The sequence below is a fragment of the Platalea leucorodia genome (assembly GCF_965183815.1).
Source record: "Platalea leucorodia genome assembly, chromosome: 1".
Classification (NCBI taxonomy): domain Eukaryota; kingdom Metazoa; phylum Chordata; class Aves; order Pelecaniformes; family Threskiornithidae; genus Platalea; species Platalea leucorodia.
The window spans coordinates 138,539,352-138,566,585 of record NC_138823.1 but is presented as its reverse complement, the minus strand read 5'-3'; the positions used below and the strand labels follow the sequence as shown (position 1 = coordinate 138,566,585).

General features: G+C 35.5%; 1 protein-coding gene across 1 annotated transcript in view; it reads left to right on the top strand.

The window, feature by feature from the left end:
* The window catches only part of PHF14 (PHD finger protein 14), a gene marked incomplete at both ends in the record, with an annotated part of 70,552 nt that overhangs the window by 27,552 nt on the left and 15,766 nt on the right, over window positions 1-27,234 (top strand). The window contains 8 exons of the mRNA XM_082310959.1: window positions 6,996-7,107; window positions 9,372-9,509; window positions 11,401-11,547; window positions 15,195-15,465; window positions 16,055-16,161; window positions 17,695-17,790; window positions 19,379-19,482; window positions 20,933-21,064. Of these exons, the coding sequence (XP_082167085.1) occupies window positions 6,996-7,107; window positions 9,372-9,509; window positions 11,401-11,547; window positions 15,195-15,465; window positions 16,055-16,161; window positions 17,695-17,790; window positions 19,379-19,482; window positions 20,933-21,064 (1,107 nt within the window). The remainder of the gene's footprint in view (window positions 1-6,995; window positions 7,108-9,371; window positions 9,510-11,400; window positions 11,548-15,194; window positions 15,466-16,054; window positions 16,162-17,694; window positions 17,791-19,378; window positions 19,483-20,932; window positions 21,065-27,234) is intronic.

The window sequence follows — 27,234 nt, the reverse complement described above, 5'->3', positions numbered from 1 at the left end:
AGTCCATTGAGCCTCACTGCTGGATAGTAGTATTATGTTCTAGTAAGAACAGCTTCTGGGGCTGGTCACAGTGGTTCTCTGGTGGTGACTGAGCTTGCAGCGTTTGGTGCCTGCTGTCAATTTCTGTAGAGTTTGAGCATGTGTTCTGCTAGTTTTAATCAACCACCAGAAAGCTGCATTTTATGCCTTGCTAGTATTGTGCTTTGTTCATGGTTAATCCTGAAGAGTAGCAAAACACTGAAGTGCTCTTCTTTAGTTAATAATGCCACAAAAAAGAATGATGAAGTCTGCAGCAGAGGAGGAAAACACCTTCCAGACTTTGTGTCCTATTGGACTGGGAGAAGTATGTGGCCATTGGGAAAATCAAAGCATGTGCTTCATTTCAAGGAAGGTAGACTTTATCCTTTCTGTAGTATTCTGCTTCATGCAAGGTAATGTCACTACAACCTTGTACAAACTCTGCTCAAGTCTTGACTGAAGTATGAAGTATGAAGTATGAAGTGGGAGGACAACTCCATGCTTCTTTTTAGGAGAGCTAAGGACCAAGTGTCGCTGATGTGAGATAATGGAAAAAAGTAGCAAAATTATATTGAAGTTGTACTAAAGGTATTCAGGAAGACTTAGTATATTATAATTAATTTGAATGATGAGAATTAATTATTTTCTTCATTTTTGGGAGTATGCTTCAGTTCTGATAATTTCCAGCCAGAGATGGGCTTTTTAGGAAGGACTTCAGGTCTAATTAGAAAGTAAGCGGATTAATTCTCATGTGATGTCTTCCATTACTGTCACATTTGGAAAATAAATTAAGATGTAGATATTAGCGGTAACTCATTTTTTATAATAAAGGAGAGAGCAGGATTATCAGTGATGTCTGATTTATGGCCAGTGTTACTGTTTTTTTGGTGGGTGGGGTTTTTTGCAGGAGGGTGTTGTTTTGTTTTGTTTTTTTAAGACCATGACAGTTAAGTTCTTCTTCCATACATTTTACAGTTATATGAATTGCAAGTGTGTGGTAATATACAAAGCTTTCAGATGCTGGGCCTGTCATAAGCTTTTCATTGATCATGTTAACATGGGAAGGCATTAATTAGTTGGTAAGGCTGGTCAGAGGAAAGAGAAGCTTTCTTAATCCTGTTTGAATGTATCTGTTTGAGATGTAGGAATATAAAAGTCTGAAGACATATCTTACTGATGATGATGGATGAGCTGGAAAGAATCCAGTTAAATATTCAGTATTAGTACAAATACTTTAAGTATTCTGAAATTCAGAAAAGTCAACATGTGTTACTGTAAAACCTTTTGTGTTTTTTAATATGAATTCATAGACACATTATGATTTACACTTAGCTATATATTGTAGAACAACATCTTTCGTACTAGCAAATCGCAAAATATAACAATGTCCTTGTGCTTTCTTCACCTGCTGGTTTGTAGTGGTCTTCATGGTTTTTCCTACTCATTGTGAAGAGGTCCCTAGTTAGACTTGCACAAACTCTAGGAAGTGAGTTAAAATGAAGTGAAAAGTTTAATCTTATTTGTGTTAGTAAGCTTTTGTCTATGCTATCACGTAAGTCTACAGCTGTCTTGTAATGCGTGCATAAGCATATCCATATCTGCCTTTTTTTTCCCAGTTCTTTGGTGTTTGCTGTATTTTTTTTTTCTTTTTACTTTCTAGCCTTACACAGACTTTACTGTTGCTAGTACTGTAACAATCTGGTCCTGCCATCATTACAAGCTCAGCAGAGCTCAGGATGATGTTTTGGAAAACCTTTTTTGACATACTGTGTGGTCTGTCTTCAGAAAAGACGGTATTAAAATATACTAAGTTGATTCAGGTTTTGTGGATTAAATTGTGCATGCCCTTGCATTTCTCCCTTAGTTTGTATTTTTTTCCTGATAGCAAAAACAATTTAGTTTGTATTGGGAATAAAGAGATAACGAGGGTATTCATAACACTGAACTTTGACCATTGGATGCAGATGCTAGCAATAACCTTTGGAGGCATCTGCCTTTCTCCACTGAATATACATTGAGCTCAGCTTCTCAGTTTGTAGCTTGGATGCATTTTGAAGATATACATACAGCATGTAAAAGGAATCTTTTTTTCCTTCATGTCTTCTACATGCATCCTATAAATGGAAACCATTTATAAGTAAATACCGTGCTATTAAAAAAAAAAAAGTTATACAAGTGAGTCAGGATTTGTAGTGAATAATTTTGATCCCATAGAAGCAGTTGTGCTTCTTTTTAAATACTTTCGGGGTTCAGATGCTCAGTTTCTGGTTTGCTTAGGTTCAACAGTGTCTGTGTGTCTCCCTTAAAACGCTGTTACACAATTAAACAAACGGTACTTCTCAGTTCTGTTTTCTATTTTAATAATAGTGCTGCTATATGGAAAAATGTTTTGAAAGACTGAAGTCAATTGTCTAACAGCTAGGAAATGTGAGAGTCAATATCACCTGGCAAATGTTATTTCAGCCTTTTCATTCCTGTGTTTGGTAAGGCAGTCTAAGCACTATATATGTAATTTCCCATATAACCATAATAGAAACTACACTCAACATTTAAAAATTGCTGAAATTACTTCTTGTAAAATGGTAATATGCTTTTGGTTAATGTGGAAGTGTTTTCTCTGTGACACTGGTTCTCTGTGCAGAAGCACATGCCTGCTTTGGTGATTGTGGGCATTAACACATTATTATTGTTATTATTGTATTTTTACCTGCTAGATAATGTGATATGGCTATTGTGAATAAGTATAAGTTTATTCTCCCAGATGGATAGAACTTACGCACTATAAAAACCAAATACTACCTACCATGTGAAAATTCCTGTGCTCTCTTTCTTTCTATCATTTATTTATAAATTTGAATTCTCAAGGGTAATGGGGCACTACTGGCTAGGGGAGGGTCTTGGGGCAGGCAACGTCCATTATGTTTTCATTGTAATTGGTAAATTGCAACCCGATTCAGTTCTTTTCTTGAAATACTAGCAAAGAGAGACTACTGAATAACAGAATCCTTTAACTCACCATTGCTCTCCATCCCCTTACCACCTTTTTAAAAGAAATTCTTCATAAGCATTGGTGCTGGAAATTACACAAAGGCGAGACCAAACCTATTCAGTTTCTCTTCATAATCAAGTTGGAATAATTTCTCTGTTCCTATGTGAAAGGTGAATCATTAGAATAATGAGGTGTTTAATTTCTCAGCTGAAGCCTTTTCACATTAACCTCTCATTTTCACAAGCATAAATGTGAATTTATGAAATTTTATTTCTCAAAATGCTATTATCCAAGAATATGAATTCTGTCCTTGTTTCGGTATGGAGTTTTTCTTCTTCCCTAATCAACATCTGTCATCATTGCTCCAAGCTAAATGGATGGTAAAGTAACAAGGAAGATTATTCTTCTTTGATTACCCAATTTGTCTTAATTACAAGCTTCTAAAACATGTGCAGCTAAACAAATGAGCAGGAAAATATTTAGAACTGGTATTAAAAGCAGCTGAAATTGCTTCAGCTGTAAACTTGACTGACTTGTGTATGTTTTTTAATAAAGATTCAGGTCTGAGTTCGCATATAGGTCGTTAAAGAAATGAGGCACTTGTGTGCCAATCACACTGAAATGGCAGCTTAAATCTGTAATACTGTAATACTTGGGTGACATGTACTAAAACATTTTGAGAAGGTCAGTGTGAAGCAAGCAGCCAGCTGTTGGGTTTATCATAGATAAACTCCTACAGAGTGCAGCAGCATTTAATACACCAGTGGAGCATGAAAAAACTGTGCAAATTAAATTGAGAAGCAGCTGCTTGTAGAAGATGTGTATCTTTATATTGAACTTTGGAGGGTACATTTAGGAAGCTGTATTAAAACTTACTATCAAAAATCTCCAACCAGAACCTTGGATTTTTCTTAAGAATAGTAATTGTGGAGATGTGTAACTTCTGTTTGTACAAATTTGTTCTATATAACACATCTTAAATCAATGCAAGGGTATAGAAAAGAAATCCTACAGAATTCAGATGGTTTTTATTTACAAAGAAGCAGTCTCTTTATGTCAAGGTTACAGGTCTCATTCTGCATGTGGTATTTTGCTTTTAAAAAAAATTATTTTGATTCCTCTTGAAAACAAGTAGAGTATGCTCATTTGAATGAGGTATTTATTTTAGTAAATGCATAATATATACCAAAATAGACATTCATGCACACGCATATGTGTTTTTTGTAGAAGACTATTTCATAAAAGTATGGTAGTGATTTAGGCCAAACTGTAGCCAGTTCTGGATACAGCATGGAAGGGCAGAGATGGTACCAGGTGCTCCATTGCTCCCCTGCAGGAATATCTTGTGCCTCTATTGCTTTTGTGGGGAGGCAGTCAGAAGATGCACTTTTCATATAGTAATGAGAAGAATCTTACTTTTTGCATGTAACATTGTATTAAGTTAGGAGGTTGTGCTGGCATGCTGGAGTGTTTATACTGTAATAAAAACAGTGATGAGCTTTACTCCCTATCTGAGCAGCAAGAAGTTTGGCAGAACACTTGAGTATCTCAGCTTGTTCTCTGGCAGCTAGCATGCTGTCATATTTGTACCATGTTATTTAAAGACAAGGTTGTAACTCGTCTTTAAATTTTAAATTTTCTTTGAGTCTTCCAGTAGTTACAGTGCTGTGACCAAACCACTTTGTGGATGTGGAGAACCCTAGTAAAATCTGTAAGGACAGAGCAATGCAGTTGTTGCATGTAAGTGTGTATTTAGGATATACATTCTTCTCGTTGTTTTAAGTTTTCATGTTTTAAAGGGAATTTACCACTTAGCATCTCAAACCTAGAGTGATTTAACAATAGGGGAAAAACTTGTTTTGAAATACACAGGTGAAAAGTCTTGTCAGATATGACACTATGAATCAGTCAGTGTTGTGGCTTATATTAGATTTACTGAGAAATTTCTTGTACAGTGAAGTGAGTTAATGACTTCTAAGTGGTTTCTTACTGTTACTGGGATTTTTCTGTTATTCATTGTTATCATGGACTGTTTTGGGGGAAAATGCTAAATAAACAGTCTGTCCACCAATTTTGTACATCACAAGATCATTGTTTTCTTTTTAAAGACTTAAGTGTATATGTATTTTTGAGCTTGCTACTGGACCTTTCATATCTTGCTTTTTTGGAATTTCTGTTTGGATCTTTGAGTCATATATAATTAACATGAAACTTAGTAATTCTGAATATGGTAAATTCCAGCATTGTAGGTCTAAGGACCACTGGTGAGAAACATGCTGATTTGGGAAACATGGGAAATCAGTGTTACCTGTAGCTCCTGATTAGTATAACCATCAGCTTCAGTATTTCTTTCATTTGTAGACAGCCAGTTAATAACAGGTTAATGAACATGCTGTTTAAGTGCAGCTAAAACTAGGATCTTATTGCTCTGGTCCAATTGAATTTTTTTTTGTATTGACACACAAAACAAAGAGGAGGAGGAAGAGACAGGCTAAACAGTGGTAGAAGATTGGGAAAAAAGAGCACAGCAGAATGGATGCAGATTTAAGTAGGTGGTAACAGGTCTGTGCTGAACCCCTGGTATTTAGGGAGACTGGAAAACTGCAGTTTGTGGGTAATGAAAGAGGCAATGGAAGAAGTGTTTCTGGCAGCATCCTGGGTCTTGAACACAGGGAGCAGGTTCTATGATTCTATTAGAACAGAACAGAAGTTTTAGTCTTCACTAGTGATATATTTACTGTTAAACGTTAATGACTGGGAAGATTGTAAAGTGCTGAATTAACGTACTTGCTAAGGGACAAAGAGGATATTTCAGCTCAGTTACATCCAGAGTCTCTGGTTGCATCCCGTGTCATCTGGGAGCTCTTAGGTTGAAAGTGGTAAGCTGCACACCTCTGCAATTGTAAGGCTGTTTTCTTGAATGTTTTAAGATAACAGAAAGTAGCAATCCTGACCTTCTGTCAGGACAGTTTGCTCCCACCTAGTGACTTAGCAAGGGGTAACAAATACTTTCTGGAACTTTGATAAAGCAGAAAGATTATTTTGGGGAGGATCACTTTGTTTTTTAGAGCAGTTTGTCTCAGTTGCCTTGAGTTGTGCATGCTGTGTAGAACAGATTTTGAGTTTGTCACTAACTGATGGTTTGTGACAATGAAAGTTGGATCTTTTAGAAAGTGTTCATTATGAAAGAAGAAAATTGTTTCCTGATGCAAGGCTGTGTTTCGGTAATTGAGAGTTGCAGGAGATTATGAAGACGTTTGTCAAAGGCAGACTTGAGGCTGAAGCTGTTACCATTGTGCTGTATTTAATTACTAGACACTGAAGTCCAGATTCATGCTGTCTCATTTTATGCCCCTCAGGGCTGAAGATTTAGACCTATTACCCTCCAGTTTGTTTATAGCCAGTGAAGAAGAGTACAGCTAAGTACATGTATAACTGAATGCAGCTCCTATCCGTGTTGCTTGAAACTAGTTTTGGTGATACTAACAGGTGTAACTGTAACAATGCAAAGTCTGACTGATGCTGTGTTGTAGGTACTTCATAGCTATATGCCTAGGGCTCAGTGTTGCTGTAACTACCTGTGTAATTTTGTTCCTCCCCTTTCCACCCTCTGCCCCACCATGAAAGTATCTGTCTGCCTTAGCTTTATAAGTAATATCAGACTCTTCATGTATGTTTCATGTTGCATAAAAAGTGGTATGGAGCCCCACGTAAGAGCTGTCAGAACAGAAAGGTGATGGTAGCGCAGCCCTTGATCCAGACAGACAGAGCAATCCCAGTGGCTCTGAAAAGCCTTACTCTGTAGTTTGGTGTGTGAGCAGCTGAACTCCAAATATGCATTCTCTCCCAGCTTCTAATGTACTTTCCTTCAAACACATTTCTTCTAACATCTGTAACATTTATAAGGCACTTTGAAATCTGCAAATGATGAGTATATTATAGGAACAAAATGTTGATAACAGTAACCTAATTTTGTCTGCTGTTTTAGGTGGGTCCATATTGTTTGTGCCCTCTATGTTCCAGGAGTGGCATTTGGAGATATTGACAAACTGCGGCCAGTAACGCTTACAGAAATGAATTATTCAAAGTACGGTGCCAAGGTAAGTTTAGAAGAGACGTGCTGCCAATGAGTAGCTTTATTTTACATTTTTACATATAATAGAATAACGTATATCTTCCCAGCTTTATTTTTCTTGTTTATAGCAATTGCAGTGAGGTTCAGGACTAAAAATGAGATGAAGTTTGTTCATGGTTGTTATACCATTGCTCCCTCTTTCTTTCTATTTTCCTTATATCTGTTATCCATAATTTCTGTCTTTGTTTTCCCCCTAATTTCCCTTATTTTTTATGCAGGTGCTAATTACTTTCTTTTAAAGTCAGTTAGTGGCAGGTTGCCAAAATGTGGATGGAAAGTGAGGAGGACTTATGGGATATGAAATGGAGAAATGGAAGGTTAGGTTGATTAAGAAAGCAACAGATGTACATTTAGTAAGAATTACTTCAGATTCTATATAATTATAAGCTAGAATGCATACAAAAAGGTTGCTGCAAAGCAGTACTTAAAAAACCCCCACAACAACATGGGGCCCTCAACTTGAACAGAAAAACGGCTCTAAAATTAAAATGGTTTTACATGTAAATGTTTTCAATCCAGATCAAAAGTGATCATGCACAAACCATACAGAAAACCGTTGCAATGGGCAGAGGACAGCACTCAGTAATTTGCTAAATACTGTTTCTGTAGCTAATGGGGACAGTGTGGAGAAGCCAAATCTATCAGGCTAATGTGAGGGAAGGTGTCTGTACTCCTGCTGTTCTAGTGCTTCATTTGTGCATAGTCAATTTCATTTTCTGGAATGTCAATCTGTCAAGTTGAATACTAAATGAAAATATATAGTACATTTTTAAAAATACATATATAAAATAAATTAAAACACTTGGGATTGCCCATGTGCAACATACCTGTATCAGGAGCATGTTCAGCATGGGCTTGCTCGAGGCATTTAGCATTGTTTAGAAATGTCTGTATAAAAAAAAGTCGGAGGAAGCTCCCAAAACCCTACAAACTGTTGTTGCAATGAATCATGATTTTATTTTTTTTTATTAACATGAGTGATGTATAGGAGCAGGGCTAAGAATTTGGTCATATTTTATTACTGTGAGTAAGGTGAAAGTGAACTGCACAGATGAGGACTCATTGCTCTTGCGCAGCTGTAAACAAACGCTGTTTGCTGTATCAGGTGTGGAAGTTACAGCTTGCTTAGCTAAACTTTTCCCTGCAAAACCAGCTTAATATAACATTTTGTTTCACTTAATTTCTTATCTGTTATGTGTTGCTGTTGCACAGCTAAAGGGTGCCCTTTTAGGGTAGTGTATGCGGTGTTTTGAGATTCTTCAATCACTGAGTTTTCTTTGCCATTCCTTTCTGTTGTTATTTAACTTTCTGTATGGAGATATTTTCTGTAGGTGATGCACAGCTTTGCTCTGTATTCAGTGTGAGAGATTAAGAAATGCACACCTGTATAATTTTAGATCATCTTTATGCACTGGATAGCAGCACTGCTTAGAGCAGCCCATGTTCCCATTTGCTTCTTCCTGGTTATGTGCTCATCACTCTAGTATGCTGGCACAGCTGTTTCATAGAATCATAGAATCATTAAGGTTGGAAAAGACCCTGAAGATCATCAAGTTTCATATGAATTTGTGGTGAAACAGACTGAGGAACTGATCCGGCTGAAAAATAAGGGTTTCTTTCCAGGTCACATTAGGGGATGTCAGTTTGCTGTGTTGCAAATGGCTGTGCCTAGAATGCATGCAGCCCTAGTGCAGTATTTAAGTGAATCACAACCTTCTTTACTGATATTTATGATTCTTGAGTATTTCTTTCTGCATTGTCACACAGTTGCTTCTCAGTCATTGCGTATCAAAGGACATCTATGTAATTATCTATGGTTTTCAGCCATCCAGAGCGCTGTTCTTTTTTTTTTTTTTGTTTGTTTGTCCTCTGAACTTGTTGAACAGTTGAACATTTGCTGAACAGTAATGTTTTTTATGATGCCATACTTTTATATAAGTAATTGTGCATTAATTGCTTGGGCGGTGTTTAGTTGTTGCTCTGAAGGAGAACAAAAGACATGGTGTTTTAAGCACTTTTCCGTTGCTAGTTGAAAATGAAATCAATAGTGGGGGTTGGGAAGGGGTGAAGCTTTAAGTAGCATCAATTTTCAGCAGCATACTTGGTTTCTCTACCACACAGGAGTAAACCTACCTGTTTGGTTTTTATATGTAAGATGTAAATTATCAAATACTAGGCAAAACACACCTGAGATATTTAATGTGGCATTTTCCACTCTTCTTTATAAAGGAATGCAGTTTTTGCGAAGATCCTCGTTTTGCCAGAACTGGTGTATGCATTAGCTGTGATGCTGGGATGTGCAGAGCTTATTTCCATGTGACCTGCGCGCAGAAGGAAGGCCTCCTCTCAGAAGCAGCAGCAGAAGAGGTAGCTATGGAAAGGATAGAATAAAAGAGTTGTATCAAAAGCTGTGAAGATGACCTGAAATTGTGCCTTTTTTGCTCGCTAACCCTGAGCAAAGTTGCTGTAAATCGGTAGCAAGTCATAGGCTGAATAAAGGGACTGTCCAGGGAGGGCTCTTTGTTCACCGAATTGTCCAACTGAGCACCTTTTGAAATGGCCTGGAAAAAGGGACAGAGAAGGTTAACACAGAAGTTGGCTTAACAGACTATCAGTCAATAGAGACATGAATTCTAACCCTAATTCTTGAGCTTCACCTAGGTTGACATACTTACCTAGCTGTTTGTAGTATAGTAATCTCTGTTTCATACCAGATAGGACTGTCTGGAGAAATTAACTACATTTCTAATGCCATTTTTTCATGCATGTTTTCCAGTATTTTCTTCAAATTGCAATGCAGGTGTATGACTTTCCTTGTGGTAATATTAATCTTAGGAATCAGAATGAAAAGCAAACGTTTATAACCTACTGGTAACTTTTTAATATATGTTCTTACCAGTTTTCTTCCTGTAATATGATTAAAGCAATTTAGATTTGAAGCTCCTACTTCCGAATTCATTTTTACAGTATAAGTACTTTTAGGTTGCCAAATTTCATCCTGATATGTATGTTTTGGATTAAGTCTGTCATGTTCATAGCTGCACAATTTAACTTCTTACTGCTTTAGGAAGTACCACAGGTAACACAGAAACAAGCATTACTTGCATTATTGACACTGACACTTTTGTTTCTGAAAAGAGTGGGCCACTAAATGATTCTTAAAGGAATCGCAAAATACTTTCTTCTGTGAGACTAATAAATAGGAAGATAGTACAATTACCTCATTGTTGTTATCCCTAATAAATTATGTGTAGTGTTAATTCTTCAAACACTCTAGAATTTCTTCTACGCATATGCATTTACTTGCCTTTCCACCTTAAAATTGTCTTACATGTTTTCTGTAACCAAAATATTTCTAATCAAGGCCTCACAGAATCTAATTTTAGGGTGCTGCTAATTTTTGGAAGTAAGTTGTCACACATTCCAAAAATCTAAATCAAAATAAAATATGTTTGTAAGGAAAGCCTGTGTAGATTTTATTGGTCTGTGTTTTATAGGTGGAGTAAAGGAAAATTTGATAGGCAAATTATTTATTAATATTTTTATTACTTTATGAAGAAAGACTGCTTTAAGTTCTCCTTAGTCTGTAGATTTATGATGATGTTTCCACACTTTTGAAAATGTACTGGCAATGAAATATACTTCTCAAACCATATCTCCTCCTGGCTCAGATGTTTGTAAGTTTGCAAGTGCTAAAAGTTTCTATAAACTTATAGCCTTGATAATGTGCAGATCTGATGGAGTGAAGAATGGAAAATGGAAAAAAAAAATCATCTGAGGTATGATAAGTCATGCGGGGCTATAGCCACCAAAAATATTTGGAAAATCGTTTGCGAAAACCAAATATATTGCCTTCTGTATTATTGAGAATTATTAATCCCTTGTAGGAGATAATGCAAAAGATAACACAGTGAAGCAACAGGAAGTTAACAATACATGTTTGTTTTATTTTAAATGGATTTGTACTTAGGAATTTCTTCTGGGAATGAGAAAATAGAGATTGAACAGTAGAGAGTTAAATAGTTAATGCATTTAAAAACATTTAGGGTCATGCAATGAAAACAATGGAAAACCACTTTATATGGTAAATTGCATCAACATGACAAAATTGATTTAGAAATATACATATTAGTTGTTTTAAAAACATGCCTATTTGAACATGTGAACTGATGCCAGATTGCTTGTGCTGTTCAGAGCCTTTTGGCCTTGTATGTCTTACTTTATTTTCGTTCCTTCCCCTTTGTTTTCTCTGAAACAGGATATAGCTGACCCTTTTTTTGCTTATTGTAAACAGCATGCAGACAGGTTAGACAGAAAATGGAAGCGGAAGAACTACTTGGCATTACAATCTTACTGTAAAATGTCCTTGCAGGAAAGAGAAAAACAGCTCTCGCCAGAAGCTCAGGTATTGTATTCGTGACACAAATGCGTCTGTATTAGTCATCTATGTTAAACAAGAAAGAAATTAAGAGGATGGGAATTGATATTATAGTAGGAAATGAAATGTGAAATATATTGAGAGTGCATGGTCATTTAATAAAGCAGTGAATTATTTGTAGGTTTTGGTGTCTTAAGAACAATTCTCGATAAACTAATTATGAAATAGGGATATCTGCTTGTCTGAATTGAAAAATCTTATTTTGTTTGGTTTTTTTGGCAGAAAGTTGGTAATTCCATTTTCATTATAATTCATAGCTTTTGTTTAACATTTTCTTAAAGATTCTTAACAAAAAAAGACAGCTAGACAAGAAATTAGGTATAGTTCTATATCCAAGTTGAGTAAAAATCCACTTTTTTCCCTTAGTAATATCTTGAAGTATATCAAGAGTTCAGCTTGCCTAAAGTTTTTTCTTGGATCCTTTTTCACTTTTTGTAGGCCTAAACAGTATTCTGTGTACTGGGTTTTTTCATAGTAATGATTTCCTAGAAAAAAAAATGATGTAGGTACAGATACTGAGTCTGTGCTGCTGAGTGGAAGCTGTCTGAAAATCTTAGGCAAGGTTGTATCCCTGTCTAGTGGCAGATCCATGTAAAACTATTAGTTACTGCATAAGCTCAACCGATAAATGTCCTGTTGATATAAAGGTTTCAATCCCTCTGAGAGAATCTGTATACTTTGATATGTTTTAATGTGTGTACTTTACTATTTTTTCTGATGCTGAGGAATTCATAGCATACTTTGCTTTCACTGCTTAGGCTGAACTGGATTCTGTGCATACCTGTCAAACCTATGTAGAAAAGCAGCTCCTCTGAATGAATCCTGCCTAATTTGTTGCAGAAAGTAGCAGAGGCTGTCAATAATGAATGGCAGTTACGGGAGAGAAATAACTACTTTTTTTTTCTGAAGGGAGAAGCGTAGTGTAATGATCAGAAAATAAATCTTCGTATCATCAAACTTTTTATTTAAAACAAGTCATACCTTTCTAGTTCTTCAAAGATCTTTGAATAGGAGAAGAGAGCATTGATTTAAAATGACCAGCATATTTGAGAATGAATATGATCAAACTCTATCATAGAAGAATTTTGAATAAAATATTTCTATGGAGTATGTACGGAGCTTCGTGTAGCTTGATTTAAAACTGGTTACATAATTCTTGCTGCATACACTGAGCTCTCAATTATGTGAAATGCACCTGTGTAGTGGAGAAATCACAATAATATGAATATTACCCAACATAATGGTAAGTGCTGGTTGTGCAAAATCCGTTTGTCAGTTTGGGTCCAACAGGACTTATTAGCTCTCTTTTCAGGCATTTGTTATGCGGTGCTGATAACGCTGATAAGTTCCCAGCATTTCCCTCTCTTCCTCCTCTTTCCCCCAAACCAAGACCCTGCACATTTTTTAATCTGAATTATTTGGATTAAATGTTTAGAGACTGAAAGAATGAATGCTGAAAACTGCAGGTGGAGTTACTTAACATGATGTCATAGGCATCTTGATACAGATTTGATAACTTGAATACATTTTGTAAAACCACTTGATTTTACTGTTGATGGCTCTGGTGTTGTATGAATTTGCATTGGTATTGTGTGTTCGCGCCTGAGTTTGCATGGATGGAAACAGATTGGATGCTTGAAAAATACATTTCCATGTCCTGTTGTATGTATTGGGATTTTATGCAGTAATTGTTTGAGTGGTTTCTGTGCCTTTTTAGAAATGAAGAAGTGTAAGGGGTACTTAATACATACTAGAAATGTCTGACTAGGAAGTTGACAAAAAGTGCATAGAAATTCACACTTTACCTTACCATATGTTGTCTGCATGAGGAAGTTAAAATCTCACCAGTAAATTCAACCATCTTTGTTAAATTAGGGTTTTGTCTGAGAAATAAGGATCTTGAGACAGCTTAGTCTGAAAAAAAAAGATTAAGAAGTAAATATATGTATATATATGTATGTACATACAAAAGCTCACTTCCAGGGGAGTTTGTAGGCTTAAGTAAGGTTTACAAACATTGAGCTAACATAAAAAAAGTATGCTATTGTACAAATAATTTATCTAGTATTGCAAAAGAGGATTTTTGAGGCACATGTTTGAAGGAGAAAAAATGGATATTTGGTGCTTTGTAGCCCAGGCAGGAATAACTGAGCAGGTGCTCTAGCAAGTCCTGTGGACCAAGAAAGTAAATCCTTCTAAAGAATATAATATATAAAGCTGTCTAGGACTGTTACGGATTGTTGGAAGATGTTCTACATTGAAATACTTTTTTTTAGTATCAATAAAGGAAATGTACATTCCTTGAGTAAAGCGAATACTTGAAAATTGCTTAAATCCATGTAACTTGAGTTCAGGATTCCATTTAGACATTAGTCCTTTTAATCTGTCACTTATTTCTGGAATAAAGCTCTGGGTATACAGTTGTATGACATCTTAAATTACCCCAAGCGTTTTAGAACTGAGCATGTAAACAGCGAAGAAGCATCTTAGCTTAGGAAGCTATAAACCATCCTTGGTCCTTCTAGTGGAGAATAAAGCAAGGCCGTGGCTTTAGGTAGATCTGTTGCTTTCTGCTGTGGGTCCAAGAAAAAAGCCCTTGGGTCAGAGCTGGCCTGGAAGCCACATTTGCCATGTTTCTTGGTCATTAATGTTCAAGACCTCGTAAGGAAATATGTGTTAAACTGTCTGTAATATTACCTTCAGCGATGCTATTTGTAATCAGAGACGTTCCTTAACGATAGCGTGTATATATATGCTTACTTTTTTGCTTTTGTCTCAGGAGTATCTCATACCATATGGTGGGGCAGTTGGATTAGTTTAGTTTCTTCTTTCTGCAGGCAAGTAAACAACTTCTAACTGATAGTCAGCTGGAGTTTTGCCTCTGAAGGTTTGTATGTTGATGTCATTTTCTGCTAGAATTGCCACTACATAAAGTTCCCACAAGACAGCACTTTCCAGCTGTCAGTAACAACTTGATCTTCTGGGGTTGATCTCTCAGATGGTCACAAATATACAGATGTCATCAACAATATATATTGTGGTCTTCTCTTGCCTACTTCACTTCTGTTTGGGTTGTGTTTTTGACACATTATAATCACATAGTTTAACATTTATAAGGAGATATGGCATTGAGAAAGGAGTTCCTACGAAAGGATGTCAACTATGGCAAAAATGCTATTCATCAACTTTTATTGCTCATGTAGATACCAATTTAAAGTGTGTCTAAATGTATTTTTGATAGGTCAGCCAAGGCTTTTCCCAGTAGTGAGGTTTCACAGTCCCACCAAATTATCATTATTAGAAGGGATTGTCTGAAAGCCAGCAATCATTTGTGTTACTTCCATTGGTGGGGAAATCTCATCAAGAAACCTGTGAATACCTCCAAAACCTAGTGAAAGGATAACGTTATTTGTGTATGTGTTTTGAAGTAAAATCAAATGTCTGTATCGGTGGCTGTTCTTGAGTCACAGAGCTCTGGGATGAAAATAGCATTGATTGGGTCATGCGGCTTTTAAAATACAAATAAATTGAAGATGTGTTCCAAAAGGATATAACTCAAAACCAATTTTGAATTGTTGCCTTGCATTTTTAATTTATGGAATTCTTTATTGCAGGCTCGAATCAATGCCAGGCTACAGCAGTATCGTGCCAAGGCGGAGCTAGCCCGCACCACCAGGCCTCAGGCCTGGGTTCCCAGGGAGAAGCTACCGCGACCACTTACTAGCAGTGCTTCAGCCATACGTAAGCTTATGCGCAAAGCCGAATTAATGGGAATTAGTACAGACATTTTTCCAGTGGATACATCAGATACTAGTTCCAGTGTTGATGGAAGAAGAAAACATAAACAACCAGCTCTCACTGCTGATTTTGTGAATTATTACCTTGGTAAGAATGAAAATTGCATATTTTTCTCAATGAAAAATTATCACATTGTTCTGTCTGTACTGTGCTGATTCATTGACTTTTTTATTTTACTTATATGTCTTTGTTGTTAATAGATAAATATTAATCACTACTTCATTTTAGATCAGGTATATTATTGCTTGGTATCTGTATTTATACAGAAAGTTAGTGATTTTTTAAAAGACATTTCAGAAAAGAAGAAAATCTTTCAAATATAACCAGGAGGCACTGTCTTTGCTAAGAAGGGAGTGGAAGCTTAGATACCTTTGGTGTCTTCCCCCCCCCTTACGTTTTCCTCCCTTTCTGTGTGCAATGGCATGATTTTGTCTTTGGGACTGTTAGCTAGATGACTGATCAAAGCTCACCATTTGAATAACTAGACAAGTTATGCAGCAGAAAGTAAATGTTATGACTGTTCATTCTGCTCAGTCTGTGTAATAAAACTATAGGCTGTAGTTTTGTGGTTTTGTGTTGTTATGGTTTTATGCTTTTCATTGCTTCACTTTTTTCAGTGCTTAAAACTTGAAAATATAGCCAAGGACAGGAAATAATGCAATTTTCTTTTAAATAGAGAGAAATATGCGCATGATTCAAATCCAGGAGAATATGGCTGAACAGAAGAATATCAAGGATAAATTAGAAAATGAGCAAGAAAAGCTTCATGTGGAATATAATAAGGTGAAGAAAAAGGGATAATAAACCATTGTACTGTTTTAGTATTGCTGCTGTTAACTTTGATAGCATTTTGCTTTCCAAACAAAATGACTTAGAAGGAAAGATACAAACCATTCTTTCTTTAAAAGTAATATTTAAAAATATATTTCTTCTTTTAAAAATATTCTGTGGTCCCTCCACCCCGTGCACGCAGAATCAACTTCTAAAATGTCTCATGCTGCCTGGGCACAAGTTCTTTAACTGACCCCACTGAGAGCTCCAGTAACAAATTGCACATAGACAGGCAAGCCCCTCTCATGAGTGAACTGTGTCTTAAGGCCCTTCTTTTTTTCATTCTTTGTATGCATTTAATTTGAGTCTTTGAGACAACAGAGTTTGACTCCTCCCTCTCTCTCTCTCTGTGTTTTTCTGTTTTGTTTTGCTTGTGTGTAGTTCTAGGTTATTTTGAACCTGCTTGTTTCTCTCTTGGAACCCTACTTGATAATTGGGAATCTAGGATTGTTGGAGTGTTATTTATTTATTTATTTGTGTCAACACCAACTCCAGTTGTGTTCATCCTAGATTTAATGACTTGGCTAATTTTTCAGGATGAAATAATGAGTATTCACACATCTATAGTGTCCTCCTGGTGTTTTGTTTGAGTATAGGAAATTTGGGGCCCATAAATGATGGCATTGCTCCCCCTAAATGTTGCTAATGTAATTTTTTATTAACTCATCAACATGGTTAAAAAAGCATTTTGTGTTTTAATTGCATTTTTACTAAATAACTATTTCTTTATTTTAATCTTTAAATATTTTGAAATGGAACTTAGAATTTCTGTTATCTTTTGTGACAGATGACATGCTGCAATTCTTGCCAAATTCAGCAACCTATCAAGTGATGGTTAGTGATGACAAAAATAGTGTTGCTATTAATTCTTAAACTGTTGGGTGTGTGTTTTAAATGAGAGCATATGGAAATGAAGCAGCAGGTCCTTGTGAACTGTCCAAAGATGATAAAGAGGAAGGAGATTGTGCGTGGGGCTTTTAGCCAAATTAATAGGTTGTATATGCTGTGTGGTAACTTACAGTTACTTCCAGAAGAAAAAAAAACCCTTTTTTTCTGCTTGCATCCTTTCATAAATTATACCTCTTTCTATGAGAGTGAGTGAATATTCTTTGGTAATGCAATATAGAGCTTTAATTCATCATGTGGTAACTTGTTACAATCTTGCTGCTTAAGGAGTATGGACAACACATGCAAGATGTTGCTGTATTTTAGTTCTGCTTTCTAATCGACTTTATGAAACCTTATTTTCATGCTGAAATGCTTCAGATCTTCTTTACAAAACAGGTGGCTGCCCAGGTTTTCATCTTAGTTCCATTAAATTGCTGAATGATTGCACTGGTCTCAGCTATATTGACATGAGTTCCATTGTTTTTTAATCCCACAATAAAGTAATGCACCCTAGATAGGTAAGACGTTGAATAAATTTTATTAACTAACTCTCAATGGATTTTCATTGCTGTTGATTTTTTTTCTTTAACTTTTCAGCTCTGTGAGTCCTTGGAAGAGCTACAAAATATGAATGGAAAACTGCGAAATGAAGGGCAAGGCATTTGGGCTCTGCTGGGTAGAATCATTGGACAGGTTCGTTGTTTTTTTTCCCTCCTCTTTATAGTTTGTAGGCAGACCTGTTTTTCAAAGAATAGACCTTTTTGTTTCTGTTTGTCACTCCTATGGCCGAAGAAATTGATTTGATCAGACCCAGGCTTTACTCTGGGGATAATGTTTCCTGATTGAAATATCTAGACCCGTGCAAACCACCTGCTGGGAACCTGTAGCTTAATTTTGTTGTTGTAATAGCGATCTTGTTTGCAAAATTCTTTCATTTGGTATAACTGATTGACCTGTCGTTTGTGATGAACCTTAACTTGAAGTATGAGTTAATCCTACCATTTTTGTCTCCACATTGTCTTTAGTTACTGTAGGCTTCAAATAATATGGTAACCCTTTATGGCTTTTGTAAGACATAAATCTTTACAACTGCAGTATGTATGTGATGGTTTTTAACTGGACAGAGCAGAATATTTTGGTCAAATGAATATAAATATCTAGGAGAAGAGAAGATTTGGATTACTTCCTGTGGCCAGCAATTATCTTTGTTCTCATTGATACACATGGAGAAAAGAGAGTATAGATTCTTGCCATGTTTTGATATATGTTTTATGTCAAAGGTATTAAATGGCAATGGACATTCTAGATGTCCGAGAGAGGTTGAAATGATTGCCAATTATGATTTTAAGGAAGATTGAAGACACTGTTCATTGTGAAAAAGCAGACATACAATTAGGTCACAATTTTGTCATGCCCATTGGTACTGCTGAGTTTGTGCTGCTGTTCAGAAAATGAAGCTTACCCTTTCTTTATGCAGTAGTAATTCTTAAGGTATGCTAGCTTTTTGTGGTTCTACTTGTCCGCCTATCTTTTCTACTTGTGAAAAAGGATTCTCATGTAAAATATCTCTTGAATCAAGATTATTTTTTTCCCTTCTGTTTACAGTGGCTTTGAGTAAATATTCACAAATATATTTCCTGGTGCAAATGTTACTAAATTAAAAAAAAAAAAGAAGAAGAAGAAAAGTTAAGTAGAATTCATTTGCACAGCTTGCATGACATTTTTTTTCCAGTTGGTTGAACAGATGCAGACCCACGGGGCTGCTGAGAAATGACTTTGATAGATGCTTGCTGTCTGAGAAGCTAGCATACTGCAGATTAGTAGAAACCCGAAGAGAATCTCATCTGCTTTGTGGAGGGCTTGGTCCAATAAGATAATTTTTCTAATTAACCTATCGAGCACCAATGTAGCAGGGATGTTGGGGAAAATAAACTGCCTCAGTATTCTTCTGTCAATTTTGTGAATTTGCCTTTGCTTGTTTCAGCTGCCTAGACAAATGCATCCTTGTCCATTCCTCTATTTGAAGCTTGGAAAATAAAATTTAAAAGCTAGTATTTCAATGTGTTTTTTACTTATCAAATAGAAAAAAATGAGTATAATATTATTTTATCCCAGTATGATTTCATAATATAAACATCTGTCGTTGCTCTTGTCTGCAAAAGAGCTAGCTAAGCAATTTCCCATGCATAATTTGAGTCTTGTTCTTCATGCATTGAGATTGGAGTGGTATTCTCTAAAAGTCTCAAGACTCATATATACTGCATTTGTTCAAATCCAATAGAAATTGAATATACCAGCCATTTTACGTGCTCCTAAGGAAAGGAAACCAAGTAAAAAGGAAGGAGGAACGCAAAAGACATCTACGCTTCCGGCCGTACTTTATAGGCAAGTAATGAAGTCTTGACAGAATAGATACAATATCTAGTAAGTTATAGTTTCACAAAAGTGTTAAGGGAAAATTGTTTGCTTTGGTTTTGATTAACAAAATGCTTCAGAGTTGTCCGTATGTTTTACTTACTTCTGAAGGCTAAGTTGAATAGTAGTCAATTCTTCACCTTAGCACACATCAGTAAGGTCTGGGCTTTTTTTTGCTAATTCGACGTCAGTGCTTTAAGGACAATGGTAACTCTTTACAGCTGAAATAGAAGGGTACTTTGTAACGTGAAAATTTTTAACTGGTCATCTTGTCTTTTGAATGCAACTATCTGTGTTGATTTTGTGAACAGTGCTGCTGCTGTTTAGTTACAGTGGCTGGGTGCATAAAACACTTGTCATATAAGAATTTTTACTTGTGGCTTATGGGTTGTCAAATGCTTTGGGATATCTTGTGTTTTAAATTTCCCTACTTCTATTAATTCCCAATAAAATAAAATGTATTCACTTATTCTGTCATTGTTCCACCTTCTCCCCTCTTCTATAAGTTGTGAAGCTACTGACTGGGTTTTAACTAAGCCTAACAGTGGAACATATACAAGGATCCCAGAGCATGACTGTGCAGAATATACATATCGCCTTGGATCTTCTTCTCTTGCCACCAACTGAGAAGTGGCACAGTCTGTCTAGATACAGATAAGTATCTAGAGAGCAGCAGCCAGGCTTCAAGCCACAGCAAGTGGGCAGTATCTTGCCCAGCTAACAGGCTAAATGGAGAAGATGGGTTACATAAGCAAAAGTTAATTCTAGTGCTGGGAGAGGTGGAAGTCTTGAGAACATGACAGTGGGCTGAGGATTTGGCAATTTAGACGTATACACAAACAAGTAATAGGAGTCATGCTTTACTAGTTCTGTTGCATTCAAATCCAGTCATTCAGTTCTTCCCATTTTATAATGGAATCAATGAACACTTGATCTTTTTGAAATAACTTAAAATTTCAATTCCAGTTAAATAATAATAATAAAAAGGAAATGTAATTTCTTATGAGTTGATACATTGCCCAACATAATAGCAACACAGACCTATTTCAGGGTGCTTGCATTGTTAAAATAAACATATGATTGTTAGGACTGATAGTAGCAGCATAATTTTCTATTTAAGTGTTTAGATGGCACAGGTAGTATTTTTTCCGTTTGCCATTGGTACGTTTTGTTGAAGTGTCGAGTGATTACTTACTGGTTAGAAGTCCTCAAAAATTATTATTAACTATATTAGGTGCCTTTTATGCTTTACTGTGTATAGGTAGAAGCTCCTTAAAAAGTAATTATGCACTTAAATGCTGCATTCAAATTGAAGTTGCCCCATGTTTATACTGAAACTGGGGAATATGCTGGGATGTATCGTTTATTCTTTATGATTTCAAATGTAATTATAATGCTTTTCTGATACTTACATTAAAAGTTGCGGAATTTGCAAGAAAAACCATGATCAACACCTACTGCTACTGTGTGATACTTGTAAACTCCATTATCATCTTGGTTGCCTGGATCCACCTCTTACAAGGATGCCAAGGAAGACCAAGAACAGTTACTGGTAAGAATGCAGTTGCTGTCTCTGTGCTTAAAGTAGGACATAAACGTGAATAGACTTGCAAATCCTAAGTGTTTTAGACATTGCTATAATGCAGTCTGAACTGAGTTATTTTATTTTCAGGTTATTAGCAGTGATATTTCAAGGTAAAAAAAAAATGTTGTAAAGATTTTCTCATTATTAGCCACCGTGTAGAATTAGATTATAGCTTTAATTTTCTTAGCTTTTGAGTTCACTTGTGATTATTAATGCTGCTATATAATAATGGTAGGAAACTATAGGCTGCCTTCAGGAAATGAGACTTGTTCTTCTGTTTATCTTAAGACCCAGATATGCAACTCTCTGTCCAGATCTTTAGGAAAATAGTTGTAAATACTTACAAACAAACTTGTAAGTAGTAGATCAGTTTATTGCAATATGGAAAATCAGTTAGGTTTACTTATGTCTTATGACTCAAATCTGCGATGGCAGAAGCATATGCATAACCATGCTTACTGCAGTTGCATTTCCATGAATTAAAATTCTTTTTGTGCCAGTGGAGCTGAACAAAAGCTAAGTTGTACAATGGAGAACTGATAACGTGGTAAAGGTGCTGATTTCCAAACTGTCATAAAATTAGTGTGCTGCTGTGTTGTGTTAGCGTTCTGCATGTTTCTAAACTGCTCTGAAATGTGTTAGAAGCAGTTATTCAGAAGCAGTTTTTATCTGGCAAGAAGTTAGTGTACAGCATCTCCAGGAATCATCATCACCTTGTCTGAACGTTAAGGTACCAAATCAGAATAGTATAAGAATTCCTTCTAAAAATACAATAAGATGATTTTAATTGAGAAAAATTGGTTTCTATTTTTCTTCATATGTCTCTTGATTTTTTTTTTTTTTAATTTCCATAAAACATTTACTTAAGTCATCTTTTTGGGTAGTTTTGATGATTGTGTGCCAGTACATGAAATGGGAGGTTTCTCTTTTTTTATATCTTAACATGACAAAACCTGGATTTACTGCAGTAAATTTAGTTAGTAAATTAATAGAGATTTTCTTTAAAAGCTGAAAATCTCAGAAAGGTTTTCACCATCACTAATATTTTTCTGAACATAATTTTCTTTTAATTATTTAATGTAGTCTGTGATTTTGGACTTTTTACCATTTCAAGGCCATTCTGAGCTCTTTGGTCAAATTTACCAAGTAGTTACGTTACATGGAAGCATATTTTTTTAACTTTTTTGGTAGCTTCTGCATTTACAAGGGAGGTTCTTGATTTTTGTTCTGCTTTTTAACCAAGTTGAAAAGGCTCACTAAAAGCCATCCGTCCAAAAGATGTAAGACTACAATTCTCAGTAGGTGTTAAAGGCAGAATAGGTCAGGTAAGGTAGTAAAACACTTCTATTTCAAAGCTATAACTTATCTTTGTTGTGAATTTCATGCTTCAATTATATCTCAGATCACAACCTTAGCTTTTACTTCTAATTAGCTAAGGCATATTCTGGAGTGTGAGATTATAGCAGACAAATTGAGCCATATTGATTGCATTCTTTTCATCATTGGACATGCCTTTATGTATTCTTTTCAGGATCAGTAGAGAGCATATAGAACGGACCCTTAATCTAAGTTTGAGTTCAGCAGGTTTTCCCCCCCATGCTGTTTTGAATACCATTTTAATCTTTTGATTAAGCTATGAAGAAAAGTGCAATTTTTTTTTTATACAGGGGCCGTGCACTTTTCAGATATTTGTATAGAATATAATAGGAACTTATGCAAAAAGATACAGTAAGAAAATGGGTATAGTGGGAAATTCCTAGAAACATTAGGCAGGTTGAAAGACTTTATTTAAAGTGGTTAAAAATGTTGACTTTAGTCCTTTTTTACAATAGTAAGCAGAAAACAGTTAAAAATAATTGTTTCTTCATTTTTACTTTTTATTCCTTTATCACTGCTAATCATTTACTCATAGTTGCTAACTTGAGCCTTTGCAAAAGGTTTGACGATTAGAGTCATATACTTTATCAATACATGTTGATTTAAACATTGCGTAGTTTAGCATGAGTTTATTCCCTATGCTTCGTATTTTGTACTGTGTTTGAGGATGCTAAATGATTCAGCTTATGTGTGTGATGCTACGTAGATTAGTTAATAGTTATACATTTTGTCCATTTCATGCTCAGCATTTAATAGAAATTTAAATTACAGTATACAAAAAAGGATTTTGAAATTGTTTAACTAAATCCACCATTACATGTAATGGTAAGGAAAAAAAATTAAACGTTTTTTATATTTAAAAGCTAACTTATTAAAGAAAGCACAAATTATAATTAGTTATCTCAATGTTTCTAAACATTAAAAGGAGGTAGTGATCTTAGTCTTAGTGAAATCACAGTAAGATTTTAGACCTGGTGAGCACCAGTGTCTTACAGCTTATTAGAAACTGGTTTCAAACACGTAACACTAAGAATTTCCTCTGTTCAGAGGCCTGACAGTTTTCTCCAAGGTAACTTTTATATATCTTGAATATTTTAGAAAGAAATTGTTTGTAACATAGTAAGTTCAAAGCCTGTCCTCATTTCAGATGGATTTATTTTGAGAGGAGGAGCATAAGAAAAATTTTATGTAATAAAACATGAAAGCATTAATTTCTATCTGTTTTGATGTGGTGCTTTCAAAGTAGACCAGCAGTTCTAATCATAGAGTAAAATGATGTGGCATAATTTTATTTAAAAATTTGGAAAATTTCAGTTTCTTAGAAATCCTGTTGATTGAACACTTAGAATATTCTTTTGATTCACATGTTATCATAAAATTAAGTCTTGTCATTCTCTCTGACAACTTGTATGCTTTTATGCTCCTGCCCATTCCCGATGGACTAGAAACTGTGTATTTTCCTGGTAGAGAATGATCTGAACTGATAAGAAAGCAATGCACAAGTGTTGACAGACAATACAATGAATTAAAATCTGATTGTAAAATATTGACATTTTCATTAAGAAAATACTTGGCAGCTACCAACAGGGACTAGCTCTAACCAGGACATAATATTACCTTTTCAATAAAATATTTTCATATGTTTTTATCTGGTTTTCTATCTCATATAGCAAAGATGTTTGCTTTGTTATTAAAATTTCAAAAGTAAAAACAGATTCACGTTAAGTTTACCAGTATGTTGGCTTTGAGCCCTGTTTGTGAGACCTTCAACTTCGTGACCTTTCATTTATAGAGGAATGGTGTTCAGTGTTCCTTCAGCTTTTCTCATTATCATTTCACAAGTTTTCATGTGCCAGGCCCATCAGTTAAAGTACATTTAGATTATTTTTTTTTTTTTATGTGTAAAGCTGTACCATAAGGAAGCGTCATAATGTCATTGTCTGCACTAAATTTTTTGGGCAGTAACAGGGTTTTCTCTCTACGGTTTTCATTGCCACTTCACCAAAAAAACACCCCATCTCCAAACTATCCCTCCCTTCCTTGTTTCTCAGTGATGTGGATGTTCACTTTTTCACTTTGTAAATTTCTAGGTTAAAGGCCTCATGCTGTCAGTTCCTAAAACTTTATAAACAGAAAGCACTCTTTGGTCTTTGAGTGCTTACTAAAGCCCCAAAGTAAAGCCCCGTTATAGGTTCACACGTTTCTTGAAGCTGCCCATGCTCAAAAATACGTTCACCACCAGGCAATGCAGAAACACTTGCATTGTGCAGTTACACAAAAACAGTGTTTCAGTGTTAGCCTGGACCAGTAATAATTTTTGAAAATTAATAATGTGTGTTCCTTTTCACTTGCTGTTCTTGTCTTTTGCTAGAGAGTTGAGACGATCCGTTTGCTTTGTGAGATGGGTAGGTATCTCTGGTACCATTGATTCTTGTACAAAGTCTGAAAACACAACAAAACCTTTTTTTCTTCTGTAGGTTGTTAGCGTAGTCAAAGACTTTCTGTATGATTAAAAGCTTTCAAATCATCACTGAGATTTCTTGATGGATCAAACATTTCCAGTAATTTTTAGTAAGCACATTTGAGTAGTCGGCCTATTATTGCCTACTACTGATTTTCTCTGTGAATGTAGATTAGGCAAGTCCAGACTAAAAGCAACCCAAAACCTGTGTAGAGAAGTTGAATCTTTGGCACCATTTCTCCTGTTAATTTGCTTGTGCTGCATGGCAATGCTTGCTAATTTAGAGGTAGTCAAAGATCGTTGGAAGAGGTGGAAAGGTGACCTGTTGTGGTAGGTTCTCTATTCACCGATTGTCCTTGAAAAGGTGAAATTAAATGAGCATGACTTTAGCGTAGCCACAAGGAAGAGGAGTCATATGGCTGCTTTCTGTGAATGTATTGGGATTAAACAGTAGCATGGGAAGAGAGTTCTTTAAGTTCGAGAACCATGTTGAATAAACCATAATAGGTGTTGAAAGTTAGGAGATTGTTACCAAGTCAGAGGAGTGTGTGTCTGTAATAGCTTTTCTGTGGGTCCTATGAGAGCTAACAACCAAACTACTTTATAGTTGAAGCTTGACTGCTTTATGATAAGGTTGATAAGATGTGGTTGCCTGTGATAGTGGAGGCTATTCCAGTAAATCAAGAAGTTGCTTGTAAATTCATGTTTATAACTGCTTTTTTCCCTCACCTTTGGTGCATTTGTGAAGTTTTGTTCTGTGATTCACCCACCTCTCCATCATACTATGGTTTTGCAGCTTTCTTTTTGTAGGTCTAGCTTTTTTCTAATTTTGATTGCTGTGACAGTTGCACCATCTGTTTCAGAGCAAGCTCGATCATAAAAATGGAATTTCAGGAACTTGCATGCAGTACCTCATCTGTTGATGGAGATGTTTCTTGTCTTCCTCACGAATATCTAAGTTAAAATACTTCATTTATTTATATTTAAATAGGGCCCTAATGAAACTAAAGTACTTTACTGATCTGCATAGTTAGTTCCTGTACAACTGTCTGAGCTTATGTAGCAGAAAAACAGTGTCTTTCCTTTTTAACAGTGCAGAGCTAAAGAACAGGAATGATTTTAATCATAGGTGCAGGGTGGTAGATGCAAGAGACTGGATTCCTGACTCCAATGTTGCTGTAAAATCATACCACTATTTTTTGTCTTATAAAAACTTCAATTTTTTTAATGCAGCTCTTCAGTTATAGAATGCTTGTTTTTTAGTTTCTACATAGTACGTATTTTTACCATAATAATGGGGAAAATAAACTTTTTGTAAGAATTTCTCATCACAGTATTTTTGAACACTTTCATAGCTATTGCTTACATCTGCATAAGCAGATCATAGTAAGTACTTTCAGTTGTGCTTTCCATTACATAAATTAATGACATGACTGATGCTGCAGTATTATGGAGGGCTGTGCGCTCTGATGCTTACCAAATAGAAAATCTCCTTAGAGTTTTTAGTTGGACAACTTTAAGACAATGCATCATTTAAAAATAAAGAACACAGAGTAACCTTTAGCTAAGCCGACACACAAAATTTTGAGGGAATGCTGTTATCTCTAAAGCTTCTCTCTCCTGTTACATCATTGGAGAGCCTTTTCCCATAAAATCTTACAATAATAGTGGTTTGGTCTGTGTGCTTTTGTTTATTTACTTAAGTGCATGTGTATACATATTTGTGTGTGTTTATGCACACAAATTTATGTAAACATATAACTGTAAAAGGTAGCATTTTGTGAAAGTTATTATACTTTATATTTTTTTATTGGTTTTATATTTTAGTGTCCTAAAGAGGCCTAGAAATGTTAACAGGTACTGTGCCTGTAGCGAACTGAGGTTTGTAAAGAGGAAGAATAGAAAAATTGTTTGCAAAGTATAAAAACTGCATAAACTGACTTCCTTGTGTTTTGGCTACTAATCAAGTCTCTATACTTATATGAGGGAGGGGAGAGACTGTTATCTTTCCTGCAACCTACCCTGTAGTACTTCTGCTTTTCTAGACCAGCAAATACTAGTAGCACTGACATGTGTCCTATTTCCAGTGGTCTCAAGTGCTTTAAAGATAAGAAGTGATTAATCTTCATAACATTATAATGTAGCACAATTATCCTAATTTTACATATGGAAAAACTGAAGGAGAAGGGTGTTGACTTAGCCAAGGTTACACTGAGAACTGTAACCCAATCCAGGATTAGATCCCCTCTATTTTGACTTGGTAGCCACTGGTCTGTGTAGCAAACCATGATGACTACAG